Here is a 25,590-nt window from a genome sequence, read left to right on the forward strand (position 1 = left end):
GCCAAGCTAAGTCTCAGCAGTGACACAGCCAAGCAGCAGAGAACAGAAACAACCTGGTGGGTCCCACTGCTCAGGGTGAACACCACATGTCCCCCCAGCAGATCTACTGGGGCATTAAACTCCCCAAAATTGGCAGATATAGAACAACTAGAGACACAAGAACCCTGCAAATGGGCAGATAGGAACAATCAGGACTCCTCTTCCCTTGTCCATCGCAGCCTCAAGCACTCAAACACAGCTGAAAAGAAAAAGCACCCACCAGGAACATCCAGTGCTGCCAGCACCAACAGCCACATGACTTCACCTGCTCAGAGTCAGGCTGGGGACAAGGAGCAGAACATCCTGGTGCCCAAAGATGGCCAGGTAAGCACACCCTGTTTCAGAAGGAAGAAGCCAGGGCGAGGTGCCTGTACCAACCTGGGCAGTGAGCCCAGGGCAGAGCCAATCCCCTCCTGTGTGTGCAGCTCATGGGGCCACCCTGCCTGTACAGCCCTGATGCTCCTGGCAGCCACACACAGCAGGTAAGCTCTGCCCTCCTCACCAAACCCCCCCTCAGCTGGATTCCACCTGCACCAGCAGGAACACACTGCTTTAACCCAGGATTGCAAAGATTGCTCTCAGGAGGGTTTGATTCAGTGACAAGCCCAAGTCCTTGGCTGGCTTTGGACAGCAAAGAGCCACATCCATCATCACCACAGAGCCAGCACTGGCTTCACCTGAGAAACGTCCTGAGCTGGTCAAAATTCATTCTCATCACTGCATCATCACCCTACACAACACACTTCCCTCATCTCCCACCCCCAGGAGGAAAACCACCAAATTGCTCAGCTGCTTCCCTGTCACAGTAAGTGTCACAGACATGTTTTATCAAAAATCCTTTCCTTAGGATTTTTTCTCCTGAGAAGCTGAGAAGCCTCAAGAACAAAATGTAAACATTGATTATCTGCTGCTGTGGAATGCAACAGGTGCATCTGTGATTGGTCTCATGTGGTTGTTTCTAATTAATGGGCAATCACAGTCCAGCTGTCTGGACTGTCTCAGTCAGTCACAAGCCTTTGTTATAATTTCTTTTCTATTCTTAGCAGCCTTCTGATTAAACCCTTTCTTCTATTCTTTTAGTATGGTTTTAATATAATATGTATCATAAAATAATAAATCAAACCTCCTGAAACATGGAGTCAGATCCTCCTCTCTTCCCTCATCCTAAGACCCCTGCAAATGCCACCACACAATAAGCAAGGCAGGATGGCTCAGTTCAGCACAAACACATAGCACAAGGTTTGGGCCTCTCCATCTATTTCCTCATAAGCAAAAAGAGCTCAACAGCAGTGCCACATGCTGCACCTGGGAACAGGACATCCAAATAAAGTTTCTCTACTCCAGCTTCTTTGGGAAAAAGAATTCACTATCTGCCATTCTGAGCCTCCTATGTCACCTGTGTGACCAAACCCCGAAACAACAGATGCCTCGAGATTTTGAACTTCTCATGATCAGCCTTCCACTGCATTTTCATAAATAAACAAGTGACAATATTGCCAGTGGACTGTCAGATCCTGTCCTGGCAGGATTTCCCCACTCCCAGCATCTCTCAGCCAAAGGATTCAGACTGGTAGCACACCCAGATGTAAATGAACTCCCTCAGGAAGAAGCTCTTCTGGAGAGCCTCAGTCCTGTGTCACAGGCTGCTACAAAGCACATGACTGAGCCTACAGGACTCACATGGACTCTCCTACTCCCACAGGCCCTGAACAATTTGCACCCAAAGCTCCCTCTCACAGCTGTTGTCTCACATCCCTGTCACCCCCGTGGTAGCTCCTGAACCTGTCTGTGCACTCTGCATCAGCCCAACCCACACTCTGGGCCAGAGCATTTACACTCCTGCCTCTCCAAAACCTCTCCTCGTACAGGAGAGTGGGAATGGGCAAGTCAGGGAAGAGCTACAGCATCTCTCCACAATTTCCAGCAGAGGATGCCATAGCACATGTACGATACTTCAACATAGGTAAATGCTGAAAATGCATCCCAAAGATCTGGGAAATTAGTACTATCCCACCAGCTGAAAACCTCCTGCTAACCCTCCCATGCTGCCTTCCTTCTTTAAAGCAACTCCCACCCTAAATTTCCTGTATTTGTAACTACCAAAATTTATTTAGTGGTATGCAACACCATGTGAAATGCTTTACAAAAGTCCATGCAAATGGGAGTTACTGAATTTTAAAAAAACTATTTACTTACTATTCTCAAAGTAACTTACCAAATTAATTATTCTGTGACAAAATGTATTTGAACATTTTCATTTAGCTCTGCATCTTTAAATTCTGTTATTCAGAATTTGAAGCATATGGCTTTAGAGAAGTTTTTTGACCATGCCTTGGTGGGATGGAGCCTCCTCAGTTCAGAGTCCCTTGGAAGAAGCTGCCACAGCCTTCATTCCCTAGCTCAGCACTTTGCAGGATAAGTGTCCTGTCTGTGGAAACACATGGTGCAGCACAGGGATCAGTTTAACAGGGGTGTGCCAGCCCATGCCATACACTGCACATTTGTCTGTGATGGGAGATTTTCCACACATGAGACACTGCCAGGAGGGACAATCTGATGTACTTCCTACCAGAACTCTTCTGTTCAAGATTACATCTCTCCTGGGTTTAGTGTGGCCATTACCTTGCACCTTGCAGCTCCACTGCCCAACCTTCTGTAACCAACACGCCACATTCTCCCTTCAGCTGAACATGGAGCTGCTTCCTTCCCCACTTCACAGCTTACAAACAGCTCATCTCCTTCCTGACCTTTGAAAAGTACCTTTGGTTTCTAACCAGTCCTCCACAACTGCATTTACTGTGATTTTAAACCTCGGATTGGATTTTTGCCTGTGCAGTTTTTTGGATTTTGGCAGGTACATGGACTGATGATCACACCAACAGTTCTGACTAAGAAGGGACTCCAAGGACTGTCCTTCACATCCACAGTCCACACTCTAGTCTAGCTGGCTTTTCAGTATTAATTCCTACTGTTTTCTTGAGCCCCCAGCTGACCCCACGCACAATCCAGTGCACCTTTTGATAAAAATGCCATATTACACAGCCTGATTCCAACCCTTTAACTGCCCCTTTAGCACGGCTGGAATGGGGACTACAGGAGAACCAGATCCAAGAACTGATCCAGCTTTAAAGGAACCACTGGCAAGACTTATCTTTCTTTTAACTAAAGAAATGCCTACCAACAATTTTGTCAGCACAAGTAAGATGACAGTGGAGGGTTGGCGTAAGATTCTGGACACTGGAGCAACACCAGCACCTAAGACATATCCAGAGCTCACCTCTGGAGCCTTATTTACATCTTCAAAGACATTTGAAGACTAATACTATTATCATTATGGGGTTTTTTTAGGACCTCAATATCTAAAATCTTCTAATACAAAAACATTTATGAACCTGTACCATGTAACATTATTCTAATAACCTGTTAAGCTTTCACACAGGATGAAAAAGGAACTCCTCCTCCATCTCCAATAAGGAACAGCAGATGGACAGTGCCCAGCTTACACCTCAGTCAGCAGCACTGCCCCACAGGCCCCATTGCCTCCCAGTTGTAGCACCAAATGCCAAAGTATTTCTGAGTAAAATCACTTCATCCTTGCCCACGTTAAGACATCACACCTCTTTCCCTCCTTTCACTTGTGCAGCAAATTAAGCAGACTTTCTGTTAGGACTAGATGCTGTACACCATCCTCCCTGAGCAAAGGGCTGACACAGTTCCTATAAATCAATTCCCTCCCCGTGCTGACCCCAACACTCCCAAACAGGGATCCCTCCTGTCATGTTTCACAAATTACACCAGGCTGCCTTAATCTCACCAATTCAACAAGTCTGTCCTTTTCTTGTTTTATTCCTTCTTGGATACAAGCAGCTCTCATTATTCCCCACCCAAACCCAGAATGGATAATGACAAAGAAGCTGGACATCCAATGCCACGGAGTGGACGTTAGAGAAGTTCTTCTGTAACATCAAGATTTGTCATATGAACGTGGAAAGACTAAAATAAGGGCAAATATTGCATTGCAAACATTCATTCTTGAAGGCCTCCAGCAGTCTAACAGGACATGAGGCTCTCACAGCTGAGCACAGATGGGAACAGAAGCACAAAGCTTCTCAACCAGTTTCCATCGTACAGCTCTTGTTCTGCCTTTGAGCATCACTGTGTTGAAGTAAGATCAGATGCACATCAGGGCAGCCAGAATGTTTCCAGAAACTATGACAGTGTTAGAGGCACCACTGCCCTGGAATAAAACACCTGGTGCAAGTCTTTATGAGCTACCTGAGTGACTAAACAAGGCACAGACATCACAGTGAGTCAAACCTCAAACCTGAACTTTGTGTTGTTCAGAAAAGCAGCCCTGAACACTGGACCAAAGCTTTGCCATGTTTTGTCTAAAGAAGCATGAGCAGCCCTGCTGTCCCTCAGGAATGCAGTGCAGGGGGGCCTGGCCATGCAGCCCACGCTGTCGTGCTGTGTGCCATGGCAGGAGCAGCTCAGCCACTGCCATCCCTCTAGAGTACAGTCCTTCTTGCAGCTGAACTGTCTTCCTTCCTCCAGTCCTGCAGTAAGAAAAGATTAAAACATTAAAACCCATGGAAAACAGTAAAAACAGAAAGGGGGAAAATACAGAGTAAAGGTGGCTTAAAACAAAATCACTGATTTCTGAAGTCACTGACTCCCCCACTGTATCTCACAGGGAGAAGGGAGTGGGAGGTTCTCTCTGAGCAGCAGTGATTTGGTACAGTACAGGACCACTGCTGAAAAACAGACACAACATACAGATAGGGCAGTTTTCCACAGTTGGAAAAATATGAAAGCTAAATTCTTTCTAAGATGGGCATTAATTTTCTTAAACCTCCACAGCTTGCTCCTCACATCACTGTAGAGTTGTGACCAATGCCTCAGAAAGCTTTATATAATCTTGTTTTTTCAAGGACATACATCTCTGCACTGTGCAGGATGTGGGACAGTGCAGATGTGCCATTCCACATGTGCTATATATAGCAGAGAGAGTGACACACAACTGACAGCAATGTGTACCTACTCTAAATGTGCAATTCCAGTCTACACGTTTTATTACACACAGTTATTAGATGTGTGTGTACACATACATACAAACACATATGCACTCTGTGTCTCTTGAAAGATGAAAAGCAGAAGGAACAAGCTGGGACAGAAAGGTAAAAAGGGATACATGGTCACAAAAGTGTTTAATCACAAATTCTGCAAGTCTGGTTAGACCAAGCCCAAGCCCCTCTGTGCCAAGACTGAGAAGCACAAGCTACTTACCACAGCTGTTCACGGGCTGCAAGACAGCCTTGGAGTCCTGCCAGTGCCTCCTCCTCCCATGGCAGCAGAGCTGGAGCCCAGGGCAGGAAGCAGCTCAGCACTGCTCACACTGCCCCAGCTCTGCTCCCAAGCCAAACCACTCCTGCTCAGCTCTCCTCTAGGAGCCTTCTCTTGGGGCAGAATCTGTTCCAACACATTCAAACAGTAGGTTTAACAGGTTTGTTAAAGTAGGTCTAACAGCTCCTCTGATCCCTACGCTGAGAAGACAGGAAGCCTCAAATTTATTTTTATTAAACTGAGTTCTTTGTAAGCTCTAGTTTGAGCATGCTCCTTTGTAAGCATGGAGCTCCAGCCCTGTAGGGAGAAATCAATTCATTCTGGAAAGGTGAACCTTCAGAACGTTATAAAGCACACTTAAAATTCAAATAAAGAAAATCTGTATTTTAACTGTGCCAAATGTGGTTTAAATTAATTTTGATGCAATGAAACATTATTTGCTAATGAGATGTCAGCACAAGTTATGTTCTGACAAACTAGGTTCAGAGTCCCATTTTGCTCATCACTGTTTCTATACATAAACACTTTAAAAAAAAAAGGACAAAAAAAGGAACTGTGTCACAGTGCAAAGAGCAAAACATTGAGATTTATTCACCTGGATTCAGCTGCTCAGAAAACACAGATGTGTTAAACCACTCCCAAATGCTCCACTTCCTGCTGTCAGTACAGGAAGAGGCAGAGGACAGTTTAAGGAAAAGAAAGGCAGTTTCAAAAATCAGGATTCTAAAGAAGAGGAGGTATTTAGGGCCCCCCCGACACTGAGCTGGGGAAGCACAAGGGGAATGAAGGGAGGGGGGAAGGCAGCCAAGCTTTCCTGAAATAGCTGCTCACTGCCACTGCTGGGACAGAATCCGGAGCAAGTGTACTGTCAGCGTGACCCAGGACACTTCTTACAGCCATATTCTTCCTTTTTTTTTTTTAAGGATAGGAAACAGAGAGAAAAGGGTTCAGACATTCTTCCTGGACATATCAGTTTAACACCTTTTTTTTTCCCTCTCTCCCTCTTTTGCTGTTCTGGAAATGAAAGGGGTGAAATTTGGAAGCAGGATACACAAGAGCAGAGCAAGGAGGGGGAACAGTCAAAAGCCAGGGAGTCTGCCAGGAATTCTGCAAGAACCAGAGTCCCTGTCTGGGTGTTAATGGGTCTACACAAACCTTTTTTGTTTGCTTTTAAAAAAAGAGCCATTTCTGAGGGGCCAGAAATTCACATGGCCATGTCTGTTATTAAGCTTTTTGGAATTTAATGTATTTTTTTCCTCATGATTTTTCATAGAAGAAGAGCATGGAAAATACCACAGTGGTCAAAATGAACATGAGCAAAGTGAACCACATGGGATGAACTCTGGTGGGAGCAAAAAATGGAGAAGGTGTTCCAGCTCCATGCAAAGGAAAACCCAGGAAAGGTCTAAGTCCTGATGAAGCATTCCTGAATACACCAGATGCTGCACATTCAACAATCCACTGATGTAATGGTAGGAACAGAAATTCTCAATTCTGCTTTTTACCAATTTAGCTCATCAAATAATTCCATATGGTGAACAGTGCTGAACTGAGAAATTCCCATCACAGAAAAAATAACTGCAAATCTAAAAACTCCTGAGTTGGAAGAGATCCTGAGCTGAGGCAGCACTGCCACAAGTTCCATGACATCATACATAAAACACCATCTATCTCTTACTTTACATCATTTTTCTCTGTAAGTCTTTAAGAGAAAAATCAGAGGTAATGTGTCAAAGGTACAACAATTAGCCCAGCTCTCAGAGGGATTATTTCTGCGACTAAAGGACAGGAGGCACCTGCTGAAATGCAGCAGGACAGATTTCAGCTTACCAAAACTAAAAGTTTGTTTTGGTGAAGAAAGGACTGAGGAACCCAGTCTGTGCAGAGCCAGCAGGGTTATATGTGATCCTTCAACCAAAAGGATTTCTGGAAAACATCCCTTACAGAACCTGCCCAGGGTTTGTCCTGCCCCAGCCTCACCCAAGGAGCCTGACCTGCACTGATGGTCCCTTCCCAGGGAATCACAGCTGTCAGGCTGGAAATCCCTCTAAGGCAATGAAGCCCAAGCACCAAGCTGGCAGCAGCACTGTGCTCACCACGGCCCAGGACCCCTGTGCCACAGCCACGGGCTCTGGAACACTTCAGGGATGGTGACAACCCTGGCACAACCCACAGAAAATCTTCATCCAATCTAAACCTCCAATGGGCCAACAGGAGGTGTCTCCCCAGGAGCTCCCTGAAGAAGTTTCACACACATTTCTGAGTAACAGTATAGCTGGGCTTTGGGTTTTGTTTAATCAGGAAGGAAAATTTAAGATAAAGACAACAATTTTTTCCCTGAAAAATAAAAAGGAAACTAAAAGCCCCTTCTTTTAATTCCATCTTTCTAACAAGGCCACAAGTTACAAAATCTTTAGTGGAGGAACCTTGATTGGCCTATTCCTGAACACAATTCAGATTCTTCTGAAAACATGTCAAATTCCAAACTGCACAATAATAATCCAATTCCTGCAGGGAAAAAAAGACAAAATATGAACAATTAAGTAAAAGCCTAATTCTATTTTGATGTACATCACCCTTCAACAGGGCTCAAGTAAAAGCATCCCAAGTATGTTCCAAACAAGTGCTCAACAAAACCAGCCATGAACATGTGGCAAAAGTACAAAAACTCCTTTGCACTATTAACATAGATAATGTCATTTAAGTCTTAACACCAGTGTAAAATATCTATGAGTTGTTCCATTTAATTTTGAAAATCCATATAGAAAACAATGTTCATAACTCCATCCACAGGATTCTACAAAACTGCTGCTTCATCAACAAATCATTGAACTGTTTCAATATGAAAACTCATTTTTTTCAAACTGCTCAAAAATCATTGCAGAGAATTTCCAAGCACTTGAATTGAAGCACAACCAAAGTATGAACTTGGTACATTTTTGCAGTTATTTCTCAAATAAGTTAATTTACATAAATCGTCTCAAAATAACACAATGGGATTCAACTTCATTTTCGACATTTGGAAAGCAGTGTCATACTTTATTTAAAGTAAACCCAAGTAAAAACAAAGTTTAAATGAAAATGGTACCTGAAAAATAAATTATTTGATATAAAACAAATCAATAACTTAAAAACACACTAAATATACAAAATGTGTAACCATATACTGTACAGTATGGAAAGCAATTGATAAAACCTTCTGTCCCACAAACAGATTAATTTATAAACAAAAGATTACATAAGTTAAAGGAAAGGAAATCAATAAAAAGACTAGAAGTACAGTATTATTCAAATTACTCATCAAATAAAGGTTTACCCCAACTTATGTTTCAAATGTCTCAAGTCATTTTCTTCTCAATGACCAAGTGAAAAAGTTCAGCCATACCACTAAAAACTTGCTCAAAAATGTTTAGAAATAAGGAACAACAGTAAGAGAATATTGAGATTCTAAAATGTGAACACAGAAACAATTTTCCAAGGTTTTAGGTGGCAGTTCTACCATTACTGTTTTCCCATCATTAGCAACAAAAGAGAATTTCAGTGCTGAAAACTCCACTCAACAGAAAAATATTTCTAAACCTTTGTTGCTGTTGGATCGAGTGTGATCTAGAAGGAATCTCCAGAGTTGAATGTCAAACCCACCCATGGGGTGGCGAGTTCTGCTTTAGAGATCATAAAGACTTGGACTGGTTTTAACTCACGTAGGATGAGAAAGCAACACTTTGAGTTTGGTTTTGTTTCACTACATGAGACTACTGCAAACAGCAAGCACTGAAATGGCGCCGTACCTGCTCAACCTACGAGCGGCCGCTCAGGAACGACCGGCGATTTCCAATCCACCGCTTGCCACGGAGGCACCGCCTCTTCCGAGCGACAGGGAGGAACTGAGACCCTTTTTATGAACTCCACATTTTTCATTTTTGTGTATTAGTAAGGAGAAACCCAGTAATAATAAATACAATAATCAGAGAAAATAGCCACTGGCCTCTTGAGCTCTGGATTTATGCATCCTACTGTGCTGAGCAGCCAACCTTGAGAAGTGCAGAGCTACGTTAGAGGAACTTGCCGAAGGCACAAAAAGACTCTCCTGCTTCCAAATAGAGATTAAAACACCTCAGGTGACAAATTCAGCTCTTGGAAAATAAAAACAAAATGAGAAAAAGCCAAAACACAAGTGCAGCTCCACTCAGAGAGCTCAAGGGGTTGGTGTTTCTTTATGCTAAAGGTGAATTTGGTCCCTTCCCTCTAAAGCTATTTGTTGATGCCTAAACGTAGAAATGTAACAATAAGGTGCTTCATTGACAGAGTTTAAAAGGACACATTTCTTCAATATGGAACTAAAAAATACGGTGACCTTCTGACAGAGGCAGCCTCCAGACAAACTGCTCCATGTTTATGTGATTGAACCAGGCTACCAGCAGCTCACAAGAGCTGTGTTAAAAATCTCCCACAAACTCTAACCTTCTGCAGGCAGAGCTATCAGAGGAGCTACTTTAAATAAACAGTTTATCACATGACCTGTATATTGTGTTAATAAAGTAAACATGGGGACGTTCTCCAATTTTGTTTTTTTAAAGCACATATGTAATGATAAAACTATCCAAAAGGAACTTGAGTTATTGCCGTTTAAAATGCACTGAAAAAAAATCTCTCCTGAAATATTTGAGGAACTTCTACTTTATTGACCTTACCCAGAACATTAAAGCAACATAGAATTGTAACAAATGTTTGAAGGACCTTAAGGACTATTCATTTTCCAAACTCAGCCTTAAAATAATGGATCACTTTTACCGTTAGTTCATCATTTTGGTTTTGACTGCTGGATATTCTTTCTATAAATGATACCAAGTTTTTTAAAAACTTTTTTAAAAAGATTTTTAACTGCTTTTTATAAATAACATTACTGCAATGTTCAATCCCCCTATAAAAATAGGTGTCCTTTCCATGCAAACACCCTTTGGTCATCTGGACAAGGGTAAGTGACCAAACACTGACCAACCAGTGTTCACTGTGGTGACAATTTATCCTGCTCCAGTGACTTGTCTCTGGATTTTCCATGGTTTTCATACTCACATGATACAGATGTACAAAAAACATATCCAAGCAAATGGAAGGAAGAGCTTTGTGGCCACACACACCACTGTGGTGATGTGACTTCTCCCCTCACCTAAGAGCTGGATCCTGAAGCCTTCCCCAGTCCCAGAGCTAGAACAGATGCAGGGACTGGCAGAGGAAGGCTCAGGAGGCAACAGTAACTGCACTGGCCAGTCTCTGACAGGAGAGTGGAGCAGCTCAAGTAAACCAAATTTTATGATAATGCAGCTTGAAGAATAGAATAAAATAAAATAAATCCAACACTTCAGTGCACGCACACCATCTAACAGGGAATCACTGAGAACTGAACACACTGAGCTGCTCTGATTCTGCTCACATCGGGATTTCTGGTGTTGCCATCCCCTCACCTGAAGGATCTGCATGCGCCTTTGCCAGCTCACACCGAGCACATACAGAGATTCCTCTTCCACATTTCTGTGGGATTTCCCTATCTGCTGATGGTTAACAGGAGGTTTACAGGTGCTGAGGCTCATGGCCAGCGTTCTGCACTGGGGTGAATTCCATTCATGTGGACATCTGAGAAGCAAATGCAGTGACTCCCCTCAGCATCTACACACAAGACCCTGAGACAGCAGCATGAACAACTGTGTTTTCAGCACAAATTACACCTGCTCCTTCAGAACCTACACCAGGGGCTGTCCCAAGAGACTCTTAACCTGCTCTAAAGGACCCCAAAACAGCCCCATCTCAGCTGCTCCTGTAGCACATCTCACAGTACAGACCAAAAAATTCAGGTCTCTAGAATCTGATTATCACATCCTAGTCCAGCAATGAAGACTTTCCAGAACTCTCTACCTCAATGAGAATTGCTCACAACGAGCAATGTGAGACCCCTGCTTTGAGACAGCCTTTGGTTCTACTAAGATCCTGTAAGTGCTTACTGACAGAGGCAGCACCTGATAGAAACAACTGGCTTCCACCAAATGGATGGATGAAAAAGCTGAGCACTCTGAGAATTAAGAGGCCAAAAACTCTCTTGAAACAGGTCTCTTCAAGTGAGAGCTTCAAAGCAGGGTGAGGAGGAAACCAGTTGCTCCTACCTTTGGGGCAGAAAAACTCCTGGTAGATGTCTTATTAGACTTTAGTTTCCAACCTCAGAAGCTTCCTTTTGGTCTTTATTAGTAGGATGCACAAGCATTATGGTTTAGGACCAAAAGCATCCAGTATACATACACAATTTTTTCTGGACTTCAGCTATTTATGCCAAGATTTTATTGACTGTGAGAAGAGCACAAATTATACACTACTTCTGGTATCAGCTCTGGATAATAGCAGGAGTTTTTCCTCTTTTCCTGACTCAAGCAGCAGTGCTTTGCTCATAGCAATTGCCTGAAAATTATCAGAGCAACTATCAAAGAAAGCTGGAATCACACCTTTCCTAAAAGAGATTGTTGTAGTAGCAGTACAAAACCATATCCTGCACTTACCTAGCAAAGAATGAGAGATGGAAAAATAGGGAAGCAGTGGAAAAAGAAAGGAACAGTGATGCCAGAGAGCATTCAAGAGAAGGGGGTTCTTCAAAAGTGGCAGCACAGCAATGTGCTGCTGCCATGGCCCATGTGCTTGGAACCAGTACTGACAGAGTCACATTTAGGGGTCACTCACTTCAAGTCTGAACCCCCACTAAATATTGTGATAAACAGCAGCTCCCATTTTAGTTTAGCAGCAAATTTATCTTAAATGGAATAAAGCAAGAGAGAATGACAGGAAGTGGGAATGACTACAGCCCACTCCTGTGGAACAGGACAGTGCAGGTTCAACAATGATGGGACATGTAAGAGAACTTCTCTCTACTACAGAGCTTTAACTTGGGAGGATGCCCAGAGCGCTTCCCAAGCTCTCGTTGTATGCAGAAAGGAAATAATCATAGATGTGATAAATGGATAGTGATGAACTGGTGGAAGGAAACCTCTGACAGCCAAGAGCAGCTCTGGAGGGGTGGCAATGGCCTGGCTGCTGTGTCACAGTCACTGTTCCACCGAGCATCTCAAGAGATGGGGAGGGAACAGACTGGCAGGAGAGGCAAGGTTGGATGCTTTAACAGGAAAAATCCCACCTGCATTCACTGCACACAAGCTCAAACTCAGTGGAAGGCTGCTCGCTGGGCCAAGGCCTATCTGTAGGGTTTAGATATGTCCTGGGCAGGTCCAGGAACATCAGCAGCTGCCACAGGTCCTCCTTGGAGCTGGGCACCAGCTCAGCCACATGTGGAGGCTGAGGGAGCCCTCAGGCTGTGCAGATCCCATGGCAGGGAGAGGACAAGGAGAGGACAAATGGCGGCAAGCAGAAGGCAAGGTCAGCTGGGGATGGAGTGAGATGAGCAGGCAGCATGGACTGGCCTCTCAAGTTTGGAAATGAACTCTGGGGCTGGTAGAGACTCAGGCAAAACAAGGAGACACTGCATTAAACTGCCACAGACCTCATTTCCACACCTGCCCTGCCTACATTAACACCAGAGCCAAGTCTCTAGCTGTGCACAGCAGCTCACACACCTCTACAGGCATGGTCAGCCTTCCCAGTTTCCTACCCAAGCACACCTGAGGGTTACATCAGTCTGTGACACTCATTTCTATGTGACAGATTTATTGTGGTGCTTGTTTCAAAACTCTTTTCTTCTACTCAGCTGTCAAAGCAGTAAATTAAAATTCTCTTAAAGCGGAGCTACAGTTCCTTAAACAGCACTCTGAAAGCTGGACACTTTGTGCAATACTTAGCAAAAAAAAGAACAGAAAATAAAAAACAAAACAAAATTTGAGCAAAACAAAATCAAATTTAATGTTCTTAAATGCAAAAGTAAAAACAAACAAAAAACACAAAAAAGCAAAAGAAAATTAACAGAAACAGAACAACTCAAAGTTTCAAGGCAGTCTGCAGAAAACCTGGGGGATTAATCTTTAAATCTACAAATCAAAGGGGTTTTTTGGTTAATATCTAACTTGCAAGTTGTAAGTACTTTTCTGCTGAGTGTTCAGTAAGTAAAGCTAGTTGTCAAAACAAAATCCTATTAAAATAGAAAAACTAGCACTCATTAGAAGGGATGCGAGAAATACAATGCTCAAATGTTTATAACTGGTTTTTCTTTACAAAATAGAACTGCCAAAGGAATTCCAACTACAATGATCTTGGAAAATGAGTAAGTATCTTGCTGCATTATAATGTACCAGTAAGTAGTGCACCATGCATTAAATATTTGGACAGAAGAGATTCAGTCTGATAAAGTAGCAACATATATTCACACTCGCTTTTTTGGAGTTTCATTTTGACTCTGAAATCTTCCTGGAGTTTCTTTGAAACTCTTTGGTCCATTCCTCTCAAAGTGGGTTTTAAAAGTCACGTTTCTAAAACCTGTGAATTGGACAGCTTGGCCACTGCTCAGTGTGCAACTTACCTCCTCAATGGTGTTAAAGTTAGGCTGGCATGCTACTACTTACAAGACCTTGACTTTAAAAAGCCTGATCCTCAACTAGACACAGAGTAATGAATATTAATTTATCAAACAATTTACTGTCAACTAAAACATTAGTATTTCTCAACTTTTCTTCCATACTACTGAAACTGAGGGAGAACAAAAGGACAGGGGGATGGGTAGGAAGAACAACATAAAACCAAAGAAAATCAATGAATTCAGCCTGATATTTTTCAGAAAATTCCAGTTTTTGCAGACAACATTCAATGAAACAAATGTTAGTCTCATAAGTGAAAGCATGCTTCAATTTTACCACCATCCAGAGGGTCTAGTTAATGCAATCTACTTAAGATTTCAGGGGATTTTTAACATGTTTTAAATGAAATAACTTAAAGGAACTTGAAATTGGTCTAACATTGTGGGATTTCAAACATTTGAACATGTCAGTTGCATCCCAGAATATAAAACCTTTTCACTTCTCATTTAGACTAAGACAAACACTTGTGAAAATTGGCGCAAAATGAGTTTTACACTAACAAAAATGTTTCAACTTCTGTCACTCCATTATCTATTCCATACAAAAAGCACGAGCAAGTTATTTGTGGGACTTGTTGGTTTTGAAGGAAACCTGTAAGATTTTGTCCCCCAGGCGGTAGCCATTAAGACTTGCTATGGCCATTGCAGCTTCTTCATAGTTTGTCATGGTCACAAAACCAAAACCTTTGCACTTGTTGGTGTTGAAATCTCGAATAACTTTCACATTGGTAACCGCACCAAAGGGGCCAAACATCTGCCAGAGGATTCCCTCATCAGCATCTTGACCAAGGTTGTAGATGAAGATACACCAGCCAGAAGATGCGTTTCCTGGAACATTTACACCAGAAAGCCCACTCATGTGATCTACACCCATAGGAGAGAACCTAGCAAATAAAAAGCACAATATTTCATGTTCAATTAAGCAAATTAACTTGAATGGGAAGCAACTGAGAATGAATATTTTATACATGGCACATCAAAACCGCCACATAAATGTTTCCCCATTCAAATTGACAATCAAATTGACAGCTGCCAGAAAAAAAAAAAAGTTAAGTATTCCAACTGCTTTATCAACAGGGAACTATCCTTAGAAACAGGCAAGGAACAGGCAAGGCAAGATTACATAATCACCTTCCCAGGAGACCTGGATGGATGCCTGAGCTCAGCCAGGCCGCTCCGAGTGTCCAGGGCATTGCTGCAGAACTGCTTGAGTTCAGGGGCACAGGCAGCACCTCCCAGAGGCCCCAGACACCCCCAGGCATCTCCCACTTATTGCACAGAAGGAGATTTTCTTTCACCCCATGCTCCTTTTCTTGCCTCTAAAAGAACATGTTGGGAAACTCTTTAAGTCAAAGAGTTTCTTTGGATTTGCTGGGGCAAGGGATGAGTGTTCTGGGTTCTTAGGAGTAGAGATTGGATGTATTAATTTCCTCTTTTGTGAAGCAGAACAAAACCTACTCCCTTTCCACCCAAAGGCAGCAGGTGCAGGCAAACACTCATAACATGAGCAGGCTCAGTGCAGTTTTATTATTCCAGTGTGTATGGATGGTTTTAATAATTTTTCCAGGAAAACTCAGATCTGACTTTATTGAACTGGATTTTTAAAATCACCTACCCATTCTTCCTGAATCCTGCCTCCTTCACAATACCTCAGCAGGATTCATGCATAACAAAAAGCAAAAATCTTCTCCTTTTTATGTCTCATTTTGTCTCTCAATTTATTTTCCCTAAAACCCACATTTCTAATTCCCCTTTATTCTATTTCTGGCCTAAACTCCAGAAAATCAAAGCTTCTGAATATTTTAGTGCAATATTAGGGTTGCACAGCTAAGCACTCAAAGGCCAGGAAATGTGAAAGTTAATGTCAAAAACGCACTTTGAACCCTTGTGCTTATTTATTATTTAAGAATATGAGGTCATGTGATCATAGAAATATAATGATACTATACCAGGGGTTCCCAAATTGAGGTGTACCACTGGTGATTTGCAAACCCCTTAAAAGCGGTACACGAGCTGCTCTCTGCCAAGAGCAGGGCGGTGGCAGATCCTGATTCTCTGCTGACCTGGAGGAAACAGGGAAGGGATGTCTGGGCAGTGAATGCTGCAGAAAGTGCCAAATGCTTCCCCTCTGACTCTTTCTTGCCCTGCATCAAGGAGCTGCTGCTGCCTTTCTTGAGGAGGGAGGGCTCGAGGAGTACGGGGAGGGAGGGGAGCAGAGGGATGGCAGTGCACACACACACACACACACACGGTGCACTCACACACCAGAACCACTCAGTGCCCATCTCCCCCAGGCTCTCTGGTGCCCAGAGCTCCCTGCCTTGGACACCTGAGCTGCTGGACTCTCCTGTCCCCAGAGCAAGTGTCACTCCATCCCTCCCTCGCTGCTGCTCTGCAGCCCTGGGGGCTCCCGGAGCACAGGGGGACACTGCTGAGCTGCAGCACCTCACTGACAGCCAGCCCCACGAAAAAACAAGTTTGGGAAGCCTTGTACTACAGCCAAACTGAAAAAGCAGTTAGAAGTACCACAAGGTGAATGAGACATACCAACCCGTATGATCTGATGAAGAGGTGACACATCTGGTATTTCTTTTGGCTTTGTATAAAAACGTTCCTGTGCTTGCATGCTTGATACACTTACTTGTTCTGACAGACACCTTCAGTTGTGTAGCTTCTTTCCAAGTGAGTAATAATCTGGTAGGATGAATTTATCTTAATATCTGTCAAGTTTCCATCTCAACAGATCACCAGTCCTGAATCCCTTCTCAAACCACTGAGCTCAGAATTGCCTGACGTTGGTTCCAGCAGTCACTACAGCTCTGCCCCTGCCTGCTCCAAAGGCTCAGGCTCTGCCCAGGAGCCCAGGTAACACCAAATCATGATACTGCATATCCCATGCAATCAGTTGTAGAAGAGCAATGGTGTTAAATGCAAGAAAACAAATCTAAATGCTTGTTACAGACAAAATAATTTAAAATACCAAGTACCTCTGCTTTTGTATACACTTATCTTCAAACAGATTGTCCTCTCTTCCTGCTTTGTTTCACAAAAATGTTACAGGTTTATTAAAATACCCAAACCAAACAAAATAGGGTAAAACGAAAGAAGTCCCCTGAAAGATTAGAAAAGTAATTTAAAAACCCCAACCAACCTGTAGGAAATACTACTCAGCTAATCTGATGAATGTCTGTTCTCACTCTGCACAAGAGGGACCCCAGATCTCTCACTCAGCCCAGGGTAACAGCGTGCATGAGCAGGGCTGGAGCAGCTGACACACAGCTCTGTCCTACTGGGACAGATTTTTGTGGCCATGCCAATTGAAGATGACCTTTAGGAAGTTACAGTTATTAAGGATGTTTAAAAGAATGCCCCACTATGGCAAACACAAAGACCAACAGAGATCCAGGATGTTTCAGAGAAAGTGGTTTTAAAATTCCTTTAATACTGTATTTTGAACAATCTCAGTATTAGCACACTTATAACTGGTGTTCTCATTTCATTGAAATTATTTTTATACTGTCTCCTCCACACTGTTTTTCAACCCTCCCAAAGAGTCTGTAGCCAGTGTTATTTGTGGATGGTTCTTTCCAGCCATGCTAGCCTAATAAACCAACATCTTGGGGCATTGGGTATCAACAAGAGTGTATTTTCCATCATAACTCTTATTTACTTTGTAAGCTTCTTGTTTCTGTCAATGACCTTTTGCTCCCTCTGTCATTAGACAGACAGCCTGCTTCGTTTAACAGATCCTGAGATTAGATTAACTCAGTGGAGGATGTAATCTCAGAAATGACACTCCTAAATGAAAGCAGTTTCTTTCTAGGTCTATGCAAGTCCTATAAATTCTTTTCACAGAACCACAGAAACTCCTGAGCTGGGAGGGACCCTCAGGGATCATCAGTGCAGCCCTGTCCCTGCAGAGCCACCCCAACAGCCCCACCCTGAGCAGCCCCGGGAGCTCCTGCAGCTCTGGCAGCCTTGGCACCATTCCCTGGGCAGCCTGGGCAGTGCCCAGCAGCCTCGGGGGGCAGAACCTTGCCCTAATATCCAACCTAAATCTCCCCTATCATAGCTTTGTGCTGGTTTTGCTGAACTCTTTTGCCTGCACTCTGAGGACAGTTCCATACAGAACCACAGGTGGGATGCCAATAAGCAAGAACATTAGTTTTAATCCCAGCTTGTGTTGCCATTGCACTTGAGCTTAGCAGCTTTTTTTTTTTTTAATTGTTCCACAAAGATCAGGAGCTCAGCTACACTGGCAATGTCCTTCTGACAAGCAACTTTTTCTGCTGTCTTTGTTACAGACAGAAAGGATCTGCTGCAGCCAACACAAATCTTGTTGAGAACTCAGGGACACAAGCTCTAAGTGTGAAAAAAATCAGGGTGTTGGGTCAAACAACCATATAAGGAAGAACAGAAACAACTGGGATTTCACTCCCATATTCTTCCAGAACTTTGATGAAATACTACTCTGAATGAAATGGTTTATACTCAATACACACAGTTTGCATCCAAATTATAAATTGGTTTAAAAACTGAAAATTTAAACAATTTCACTGGAATGACACCAAGCAGGTGTAGAGGAGCTGTCTGAGCAATCGCTTCACTGGCAGGGTTAAGCAGTCCTCTTCAATTTCCCTGTGAATCTAAGAACTATCAGAAATGGCTCCCCTTCAGGCATTCAGGGCAGAACTCATGGGCTGATACTGGCAGAGTTTTGCCCATTACAGGAACTGGGAACTGGCTCCAACCCTGAACAAGTGTGAAAGCAGTATCAGCTGAACTGGCAACAACTGAGGTTTGTTGTTCTAGTACAAAGCTCTGGTGAGCTGCAAAAGCACAGCACTTCCAGGGGCCCTGAGCAGCCTCCTCATGCTACAGGAGCTAAACCCTCCATTTCATCACAGTTCAGCACCTGGAGATCTGCTATTTTCTTTAAGCAAACAAATCTTACACCCTAAAGAAACCCCCACCCCATACGTGTTATCTGTCCTCCAGACACAAGCTCATGCTGTGGCATCATTCCCTCTGGATGGAAGCAGAGAGCCTGGTCTTTGAATTAGTCCAGAATCCAGTGGGACACAGCACTAAGACCAGCTCCTGATGTGAGCCACAAACACCAGAGGAACTCAAAAGGATTAAAAGAACATTAAACAAAGGGTTGGAGAAATATCTGTAGGAAATTAATAATTACAAATTAGATACTAAAGGTTTAATCCTGGATTTACAGGATTATGATGAAATGAGATGAAATGTAATCAAAATATCAGGTTATATATTCAACCTCTGTCGAGCAGAGATCACAACTTTAATTTATACAGACAGTGGGCTCTCTGGAAGCTGCTTATCCATTCATCCTGTCTTGTTCACTACCAAAACAAACAAGACTCAGCCCAAACTCAGGTTCCTGAGCTTAACCACAGCATGAGTAATCACAACTCCTTCAGTTCAGCATCCTTCAAGGCAGACAGACTCACTAGGAGAAACTGCAGCTAAGACTAAAGAAAAATACAAAGGGTTGTGGGACAGACTTGATGATGTTGGAGGTCTTTTCCAACATTAATAATTCCATGACCCCACGGTGTGAGCATTATGCACATGTGTACAGAGGTGCCTGGACAAGTGACTGAGGGAAGGAAGCTGTGCAGCAAGTGCTGCAGCTCTCACAATCTGTGACAAGGCAGAGATAAAGAGCTTGTGTCTGCAGGTCTGCTGGGGGCTCTTGTGTCCACAACATCTTCCTGAAAGCACAGCCTTACCCCAACTCTACTCCCACCTCTGCCAGGCTCTGGGACCCCAAATCTTTAGTTCTTTCCCCACCAGCAGGTCTGCACTGGGAGCAGCAGCCAGCCAAGGTGTGCTGACAAGCAAGCACTAGGCACAGGACACAGCTCCCAGGGCAGCAGGAATGGAATACAGACACAACATTTTCTTCCTCTTAACCCCCACTGTGACACCCTAAGCCTAGAGAAATACTCTGTGTGTCTGCCCCATCCCTGAGAGTGTTCCAGCCAGGTTGCACAGGGCTTGGAACACCCTGGGATAGTGGAAGATGTCCCTGCCCATGGCAGGGGTGGGATGAGATGAGCTTTAAGGTCCCGTCCAACCCAAACCAGTCTGTGATTCTTTGAAATGCACACAACTGACATTAATGCTGCTCTAAATGGTAAATTAAGAGAATAATGAACAAACTGGATATTAAAATTTATTTTCACCAGCAACTCTTAATATAAATACATTAATAGTTTTTTCTTGTTTCTGAGTGATCATTACAGGATTGAATTAAAAGTACTAATTATGGATGTGAATATTATTTGCACTCCTTATTCTGATGTATTTCAATGCTGGCATTTTGATTTTAGGGGGAAGAGCGATGATGAAAATGTCCAAGTAAATTAAGAACGTTAAGAATGAAAAAGAATTGAGTAGGATCTGGACACACTGAAGCCCTGGCTGAGACAAAGGGCAGATGTGTTGATTTTTTAATAATTCACCTAAATGCAAACAATGCAGAATTTCATTCCTTGGTGTGGCTCAGGAGGTTTGGTGTGGAGATCTGGGTGACTGCTTCAGGGAAACAAGGAGCTGCCTCAGCTGACTTCCCTGGGCTGCAGCTGAAGAGAACTGGGGAACAACTGAGGCTGGCAGGAACCTTTGGAAATCCTCTAAGAAACCCCCTGCTCGAAGCAAGGCACCTGGAGCAGGTTGCTCAGGCTCATCCTGTCACCAAAACTTAGCAGAAATCAGTCAAATAAAACTCCTTCATGCCAATGTAGTGTTCAGAAGGACATTCATCACTCATTACAGGCCTGGCTGCACAGGGGATAACTCCACCCTGTGTGCACGTGATCTTCTACAAGTGTGTTGCTTATATACACACACAATGTGCATATTTTGCTCATTGCCATAAAGCTCTCCCTAATTTCCCAGGTTCAGTCCTTGTTTTGGCTGTGGCTGCATCCCTAAGCCAGATGTCTTCCCCTTATCTTCCAACCATCCTTGCTGAGAAAGCAGATCCTGCATACTCTGTTTCCTGCTAAAACTACACAGGCACAGTAGAAATCAGATGAACCCTTTTGGTATCAATTCTAGCCAGGTTTCAGCATCTCCAAGGACAGAAACTTCACTGTCTCCTTGGGCAAACTGTTCAACCACTCTCAGTATAAAACCACAACTGACTACAAAGTACAAATTTTCTCTGGAGACCCATGACACGGAGCTGTGCTTAAAATGGTGAGCTACAGCTCTGTGGACAGGAGACAGCAACACTGGAACAGCAGCACAGCTAAAAGGTGGCTGAGATTTTAGTCCAATTTTACTAAGCTGATTGGATCCCTTACAGTAGAACATAAAAAAAAAGCAGTAAATTCTCAACAGGAAAGCACTACTCTCAGAAATATATATCATCTCAAAGCCTATTGCTTCTCTGCAAGACAGTCAATACATTGCATTTTTTCCAGACCACCCTCCAACCGTCAGCTTTCTCCATGAACACCCAAAGCACTTCCAATTCAAGAAATTCATATTCAAAGCAACCAAAGCAATTTTCTATGGCAAAGCACAGTGTCTTCCACAGCCCTGGAAGCAGACAGGAAGCTGCAACTGCTCAATATTTTCATCAGTAAACTCTTGAGACCTCAAGGGAAGGCAGAATCTTGCACAGGTTGCAATGCAGGAAGGAATCCCACAGAACCTCCTCATCAGAAATAAAGTTTCTCTCTCTTATTGTAACACCTCCCTGCTGGAACCAACCATTCAGAGCTTTAATTAAGTTGCCAAATTCTATTTGTGTTCAGATATATAAACCACAGAACGGGGATCTGTTGAGACAGGCACCTACCAACACCCACCTGGAACCTGCTGCTGCTGCTGTCCCCTCACTGTAATCCAGCAGTGGAAACAGCCACTAGAGTGCAGGTACCTTTAAACACTAACTTCAATATAAATTTTACAAATAAGATTTTTCTTTAATCATATTTTAATGCAACAGTTTCTTTACATAACACTGAGGACACATAGTGCACTATGTATTCATTCACACATGCTGCAGTGAAGGTATCACTGCCCAGCTGTGGGGGCACAGCTCCCCACACCACCACGGGAACAGGAGCAAGCCTTAAATGCATTTATTCCTCCTAACCTACCTGAATCTCTGTGCCTGGTGATGCACTGGCCCTCCAAACCGTCTAGCTGGTGAATGACACAGCTGCGACAACAGTGCCACATTTTTGTTCTGGTTAGGGTTGGCTGCAAACTTCACTGTAATGGGCTCGGAGGAACCTGGGGGTTTGTGACCATTGAAATTTGTAATTGCCTCTTCTGCTTCTGACCTTTTGTCAAACCGGATAAATGCGACCCCTCTGGACAAACCTTGTAACCAAACCAATAAAAAAAAACAAACAAACAAACAAACAAAAAAAATTTGAAATTCAGGATAAACTCAAAATAACTTTGAAAACAAAACCCAAAAAAGTTCAGTATTTCTATGGTCACAGCTTTCAAGTTCTCTACATTTATATTTCTTCAGCAGCTGGAGGATAAAGTACAAAATTTAGAAACCAAAGACTAATTAGCATACTCATTTCAGCTATAACCACAGTGACTAAGCACTTAAAAAATATGTGGTAGAATTCCATTATATTCATCATCAACTACCATTTCCATTTACAAAAAACTCCTAAACATTTTAAATTAAGTAAAAAAAAAAAAAAAGAATTAACTCCAGATGGTTAAAAACAAACCCAAACACCTTAGTTTCAATTACTTTATCACTAAAGAGCATCTGCAAACACAGAATTTAAACATTTTTGCAAATGTTTTCATTTTTCCATGCTAGAAACATATTCAGGTTCAGAGATGAGGGAACAAATGTCCAACTATAATAAAGGACTTCCACCTTTTTTAATGGAGAGATCAGAATTTCACCAGAATTTCACATACACTATTTCCAGCTGGCACATAGATTATTTTTATTCATTAAAATCAATGAAAAACCTCTTGGTAGCTGGACTGAACCAATATCACAGCTGTTAAAAATCTGTGTATTTTTTCCTAGTCCCAGTCCCTGGATGCTGTTTCCTTCTGACTGAGGTAAAAGTTCTGCCTTGTAAGCTCTCCTCTCCTCCCCTTGCTTCTTATCTGTGACTTGACCGTAGGCTGAAAACACGGTTTATCACAGTGAAGCTAAAAGGGCACATTTTGTTTAAATGCCATTCCAAAGGAGGTATTGTGGCCAGGACTGTAAAAATGTAGGCCTTCATTAATTCTGTTTCAGAATGGGACATATCAGATACTTTGTTTTCTTCACATCCACCCAGGAACATCTTCAAAGCCAGATACAGAAGTTAATCTTATCATAAACCACAAAATCATAAACTGTTGTTGGTAACAGTTGAGGATCATTTTCTCTGTTTCACAGAAGGAAATGCAACGTGTCAAGACCTGGGCCTGAAGCAAACAAGGTGTGATTGCCTTTTGATAAATAACAACACACAGGCTCACAGAGTACAGCTGCCAGCCCTGTGTGCTCAGGTACTACTGAGATCAGCAGCATCACTCAGAACTCAGCAAGGCTATCTTAGAGCTCAGCTTACTGTGACTCTTCCACTTTCATGCTGCTCATCCTAGCGCTTCTCAAAGCATTCATTTAAAACATGAATATTTTAGAAAGCGTATTTTCAAACAGAGTCATTTTCAAGAGCTGGAGTACCATCTCTGTGAGAAGGTACAGCTAAGTACAAATTAAAACGTGTCTTAAGTGGGAGCAGATCAAGATATGAGAGGCAGGCTTAAAGCCAAGGCACAGCCACATTCCTGGTGGGATGGCAAGCCAGGCTCTGCAGGCATTAACTGTGAGGTGCAACAGAATCCACTCCTCAGCCAATGCATTATTAAGGCTATGGGAAAGCAGGTGGTCTGTTCTGAGCTGAATTACACAGCATCAGGCCTCAGCACACCCATGGAAACTATATTATTCTTGGGGAGATTTTATTTGTATAACTTCTGTCATCTCATTTTACAGCTCTGTCAAATCCAGATGCTCTCCAGACCCCACAGACTGCCAGAGAGGGATGACTAGTTTTGAGACTTGCATTGCTAAGTTTGCTGTGCTCCCCAAGTCTCTTGCTTCTCACTACAGCTGCATCCTAGATAACCAGCTCTAGGGACAGGGCCATGCAGGTATCAGAGTTGGTCAAAACAAATAATATTCTCCAGGCAGGATGGGATTTTCCTCACTCAACCATGTCATGTCAGTCCCCTGATCCCACCAAGCCACCTCAGGTTTCTCTGATGCACAGTCACATTTGCAGCACCATCTGACCAAACACCTGCAAGTGGTGCCTGGACCAGGAGGTGGCTCTGATGGGGACACAGCCCTGCAGATCTCAGCCTGCACTCAGACTGAGCCCACCAGGAGCTGCTGGTGGCCCACTCCAAACTACAGCAGAGTCCTCACAGAGCAGGAAAGCTGCTTCTGAACTGAAGTGTATAAATGCACATCCCAGTTATAAATGTTAAATGTGGAATTGCTAGAATTGGATTGTCCTCTATTCCAATACACCAGATGCATAATCAATAAAAAAGTGTATTTGTAAAAGCTCTCTCCAAATTAATACATGACATATGGGCTACCAGTAAAATCACAGACCAGCTGGGTGACAGGATAAGCCAGACAGTTATACTGTCTGAAATAACAGGGTAAGAACTTAAAACTCTGAAAACTGAAAACACTGTAACAGAGTCAGAACTGTCATCACAAAGAAAACCTTAACTTTGGTCTCCCCTGAGCCAAGTCCCTAAGTAAGTGGCTTCTCTCCTTTTTTTTTTTCTCTTTCTTTTGTTTTCTTTTTTTAATACAGAAAATGCATTTAGAACTTTCAGGGCAGTACTATGTGTAGGAAATTAATTCCCTGGCTTAGCAGTAACCACAGAAGCCTGTAAGACATCTCACATGGTTTAAAATATAAGAAAATTGAGCGAGTTCCAGGCTGGTACAAAAGACAAAACACATTTTTGTTTTACTTTAAATCTCTAACTATGGCCTGGAATTGACCAGTGGATAAGAGCTGCACGTGTGTAAAGTCAAAGTAAGGTCAGCACTCCAGGTTACACACATGGCCCAGAAACACAGTGCATTGCAGTGCCAGCATCAGAGCAAGAAAGTAATTTGGCAAATCAGTAGCTGATAAAAATTACAATAATCCTATTTTAACAAGGTCTGAGGTTTGGGCTGTAAGCTGGAAAAGGCAGTGTTGAGTCATCCTGTGTTTAAAAAAAAAACACTGAACATGGATATCCTGTCAAAATTCTATCACCAGTTGACAGCAGATGTCATGATTAACTTGTGGAAGTCTAATTTACTGAAGTTTAGGTACTGCCAGTCTCAGAAAACACCAAACACATGCTGTACACTCCAGTTTCCCACAGCCAAGGTCCCAGAGCTCACCTGTGGTTTGATCCACAAGCACGCGCGAGTTGATGATGCGCCCAAAACGGGAGAACATATCTTCTACATCCTTCTGTGTCATGGAGCGGGGCAGGCCACTGATGTACAGATTAGCATCCTTGATAACTTCAGAGCTTGGGCGGGCATAGGAAACCTTGGAAAGAAATAAAAACACATGTTCAGGCTATTAACAGGGAAGATCAAT

At 43.0% G+C, this 25,590-nt stretch overlaps 1 protein-coding gene across 2 annotated transcripts in view; it reads right to left on the bottom strand.

The window, feature by feature from the left end:
- Window positions 1–13,063: 13,063 nt before the first annotated feature.
- The window catches only part of ELAVL1 (ELAV like RNA binding protein 1), a 41,393-nt gene continuing 28,866 nt past the window's right edge, over window positions 13,064–25,590 (bottom strand). Inside the window, exons 4-7 of one of the 2 annotated variants that reach the window (XM_063160790.1) lie at window positions 25,386–25,539; window positions 22,084–22,309; window positions 15,889–16,002; window positions 13,064–14,823 (exon numbers count right to left, since the gene is read on the bottom strand). In XM_063160790.1, the coding sequence (XP_063016860.1) occupies window positions 14,499–14,823; window positions 15,889–16,002; window positions 22,084–22,309; window positions 25,386–25,539 (819 nt within the window). In that variant the 3' untranslated portion in view covers window positions 13,064–14,498. The remainder of the gene's footprint in view (window positions 14,824–15,888; window positions 16,003–22,083; window positions 22,310–25,385; window positions 25,540–25,590) is intronic. The other variant, XM_063160791.1, reaches the window with a different exon arrangement.

This window comes from Melospiza melodia, chromosome 7, assembly GCF_035770615.1.
Source record: "Melospiza melodia melodia isolate bMelMel2 chromosome 7, bMelMel2.pri, whole genome shotgun sequence".
Taxonomy (NCBI): domain Eukaryota; kingdom Metazoa; phylum Chordata; class Aves; order Passeriformes; family Passerellidae; genus Melospiza; species Melospiza melodia.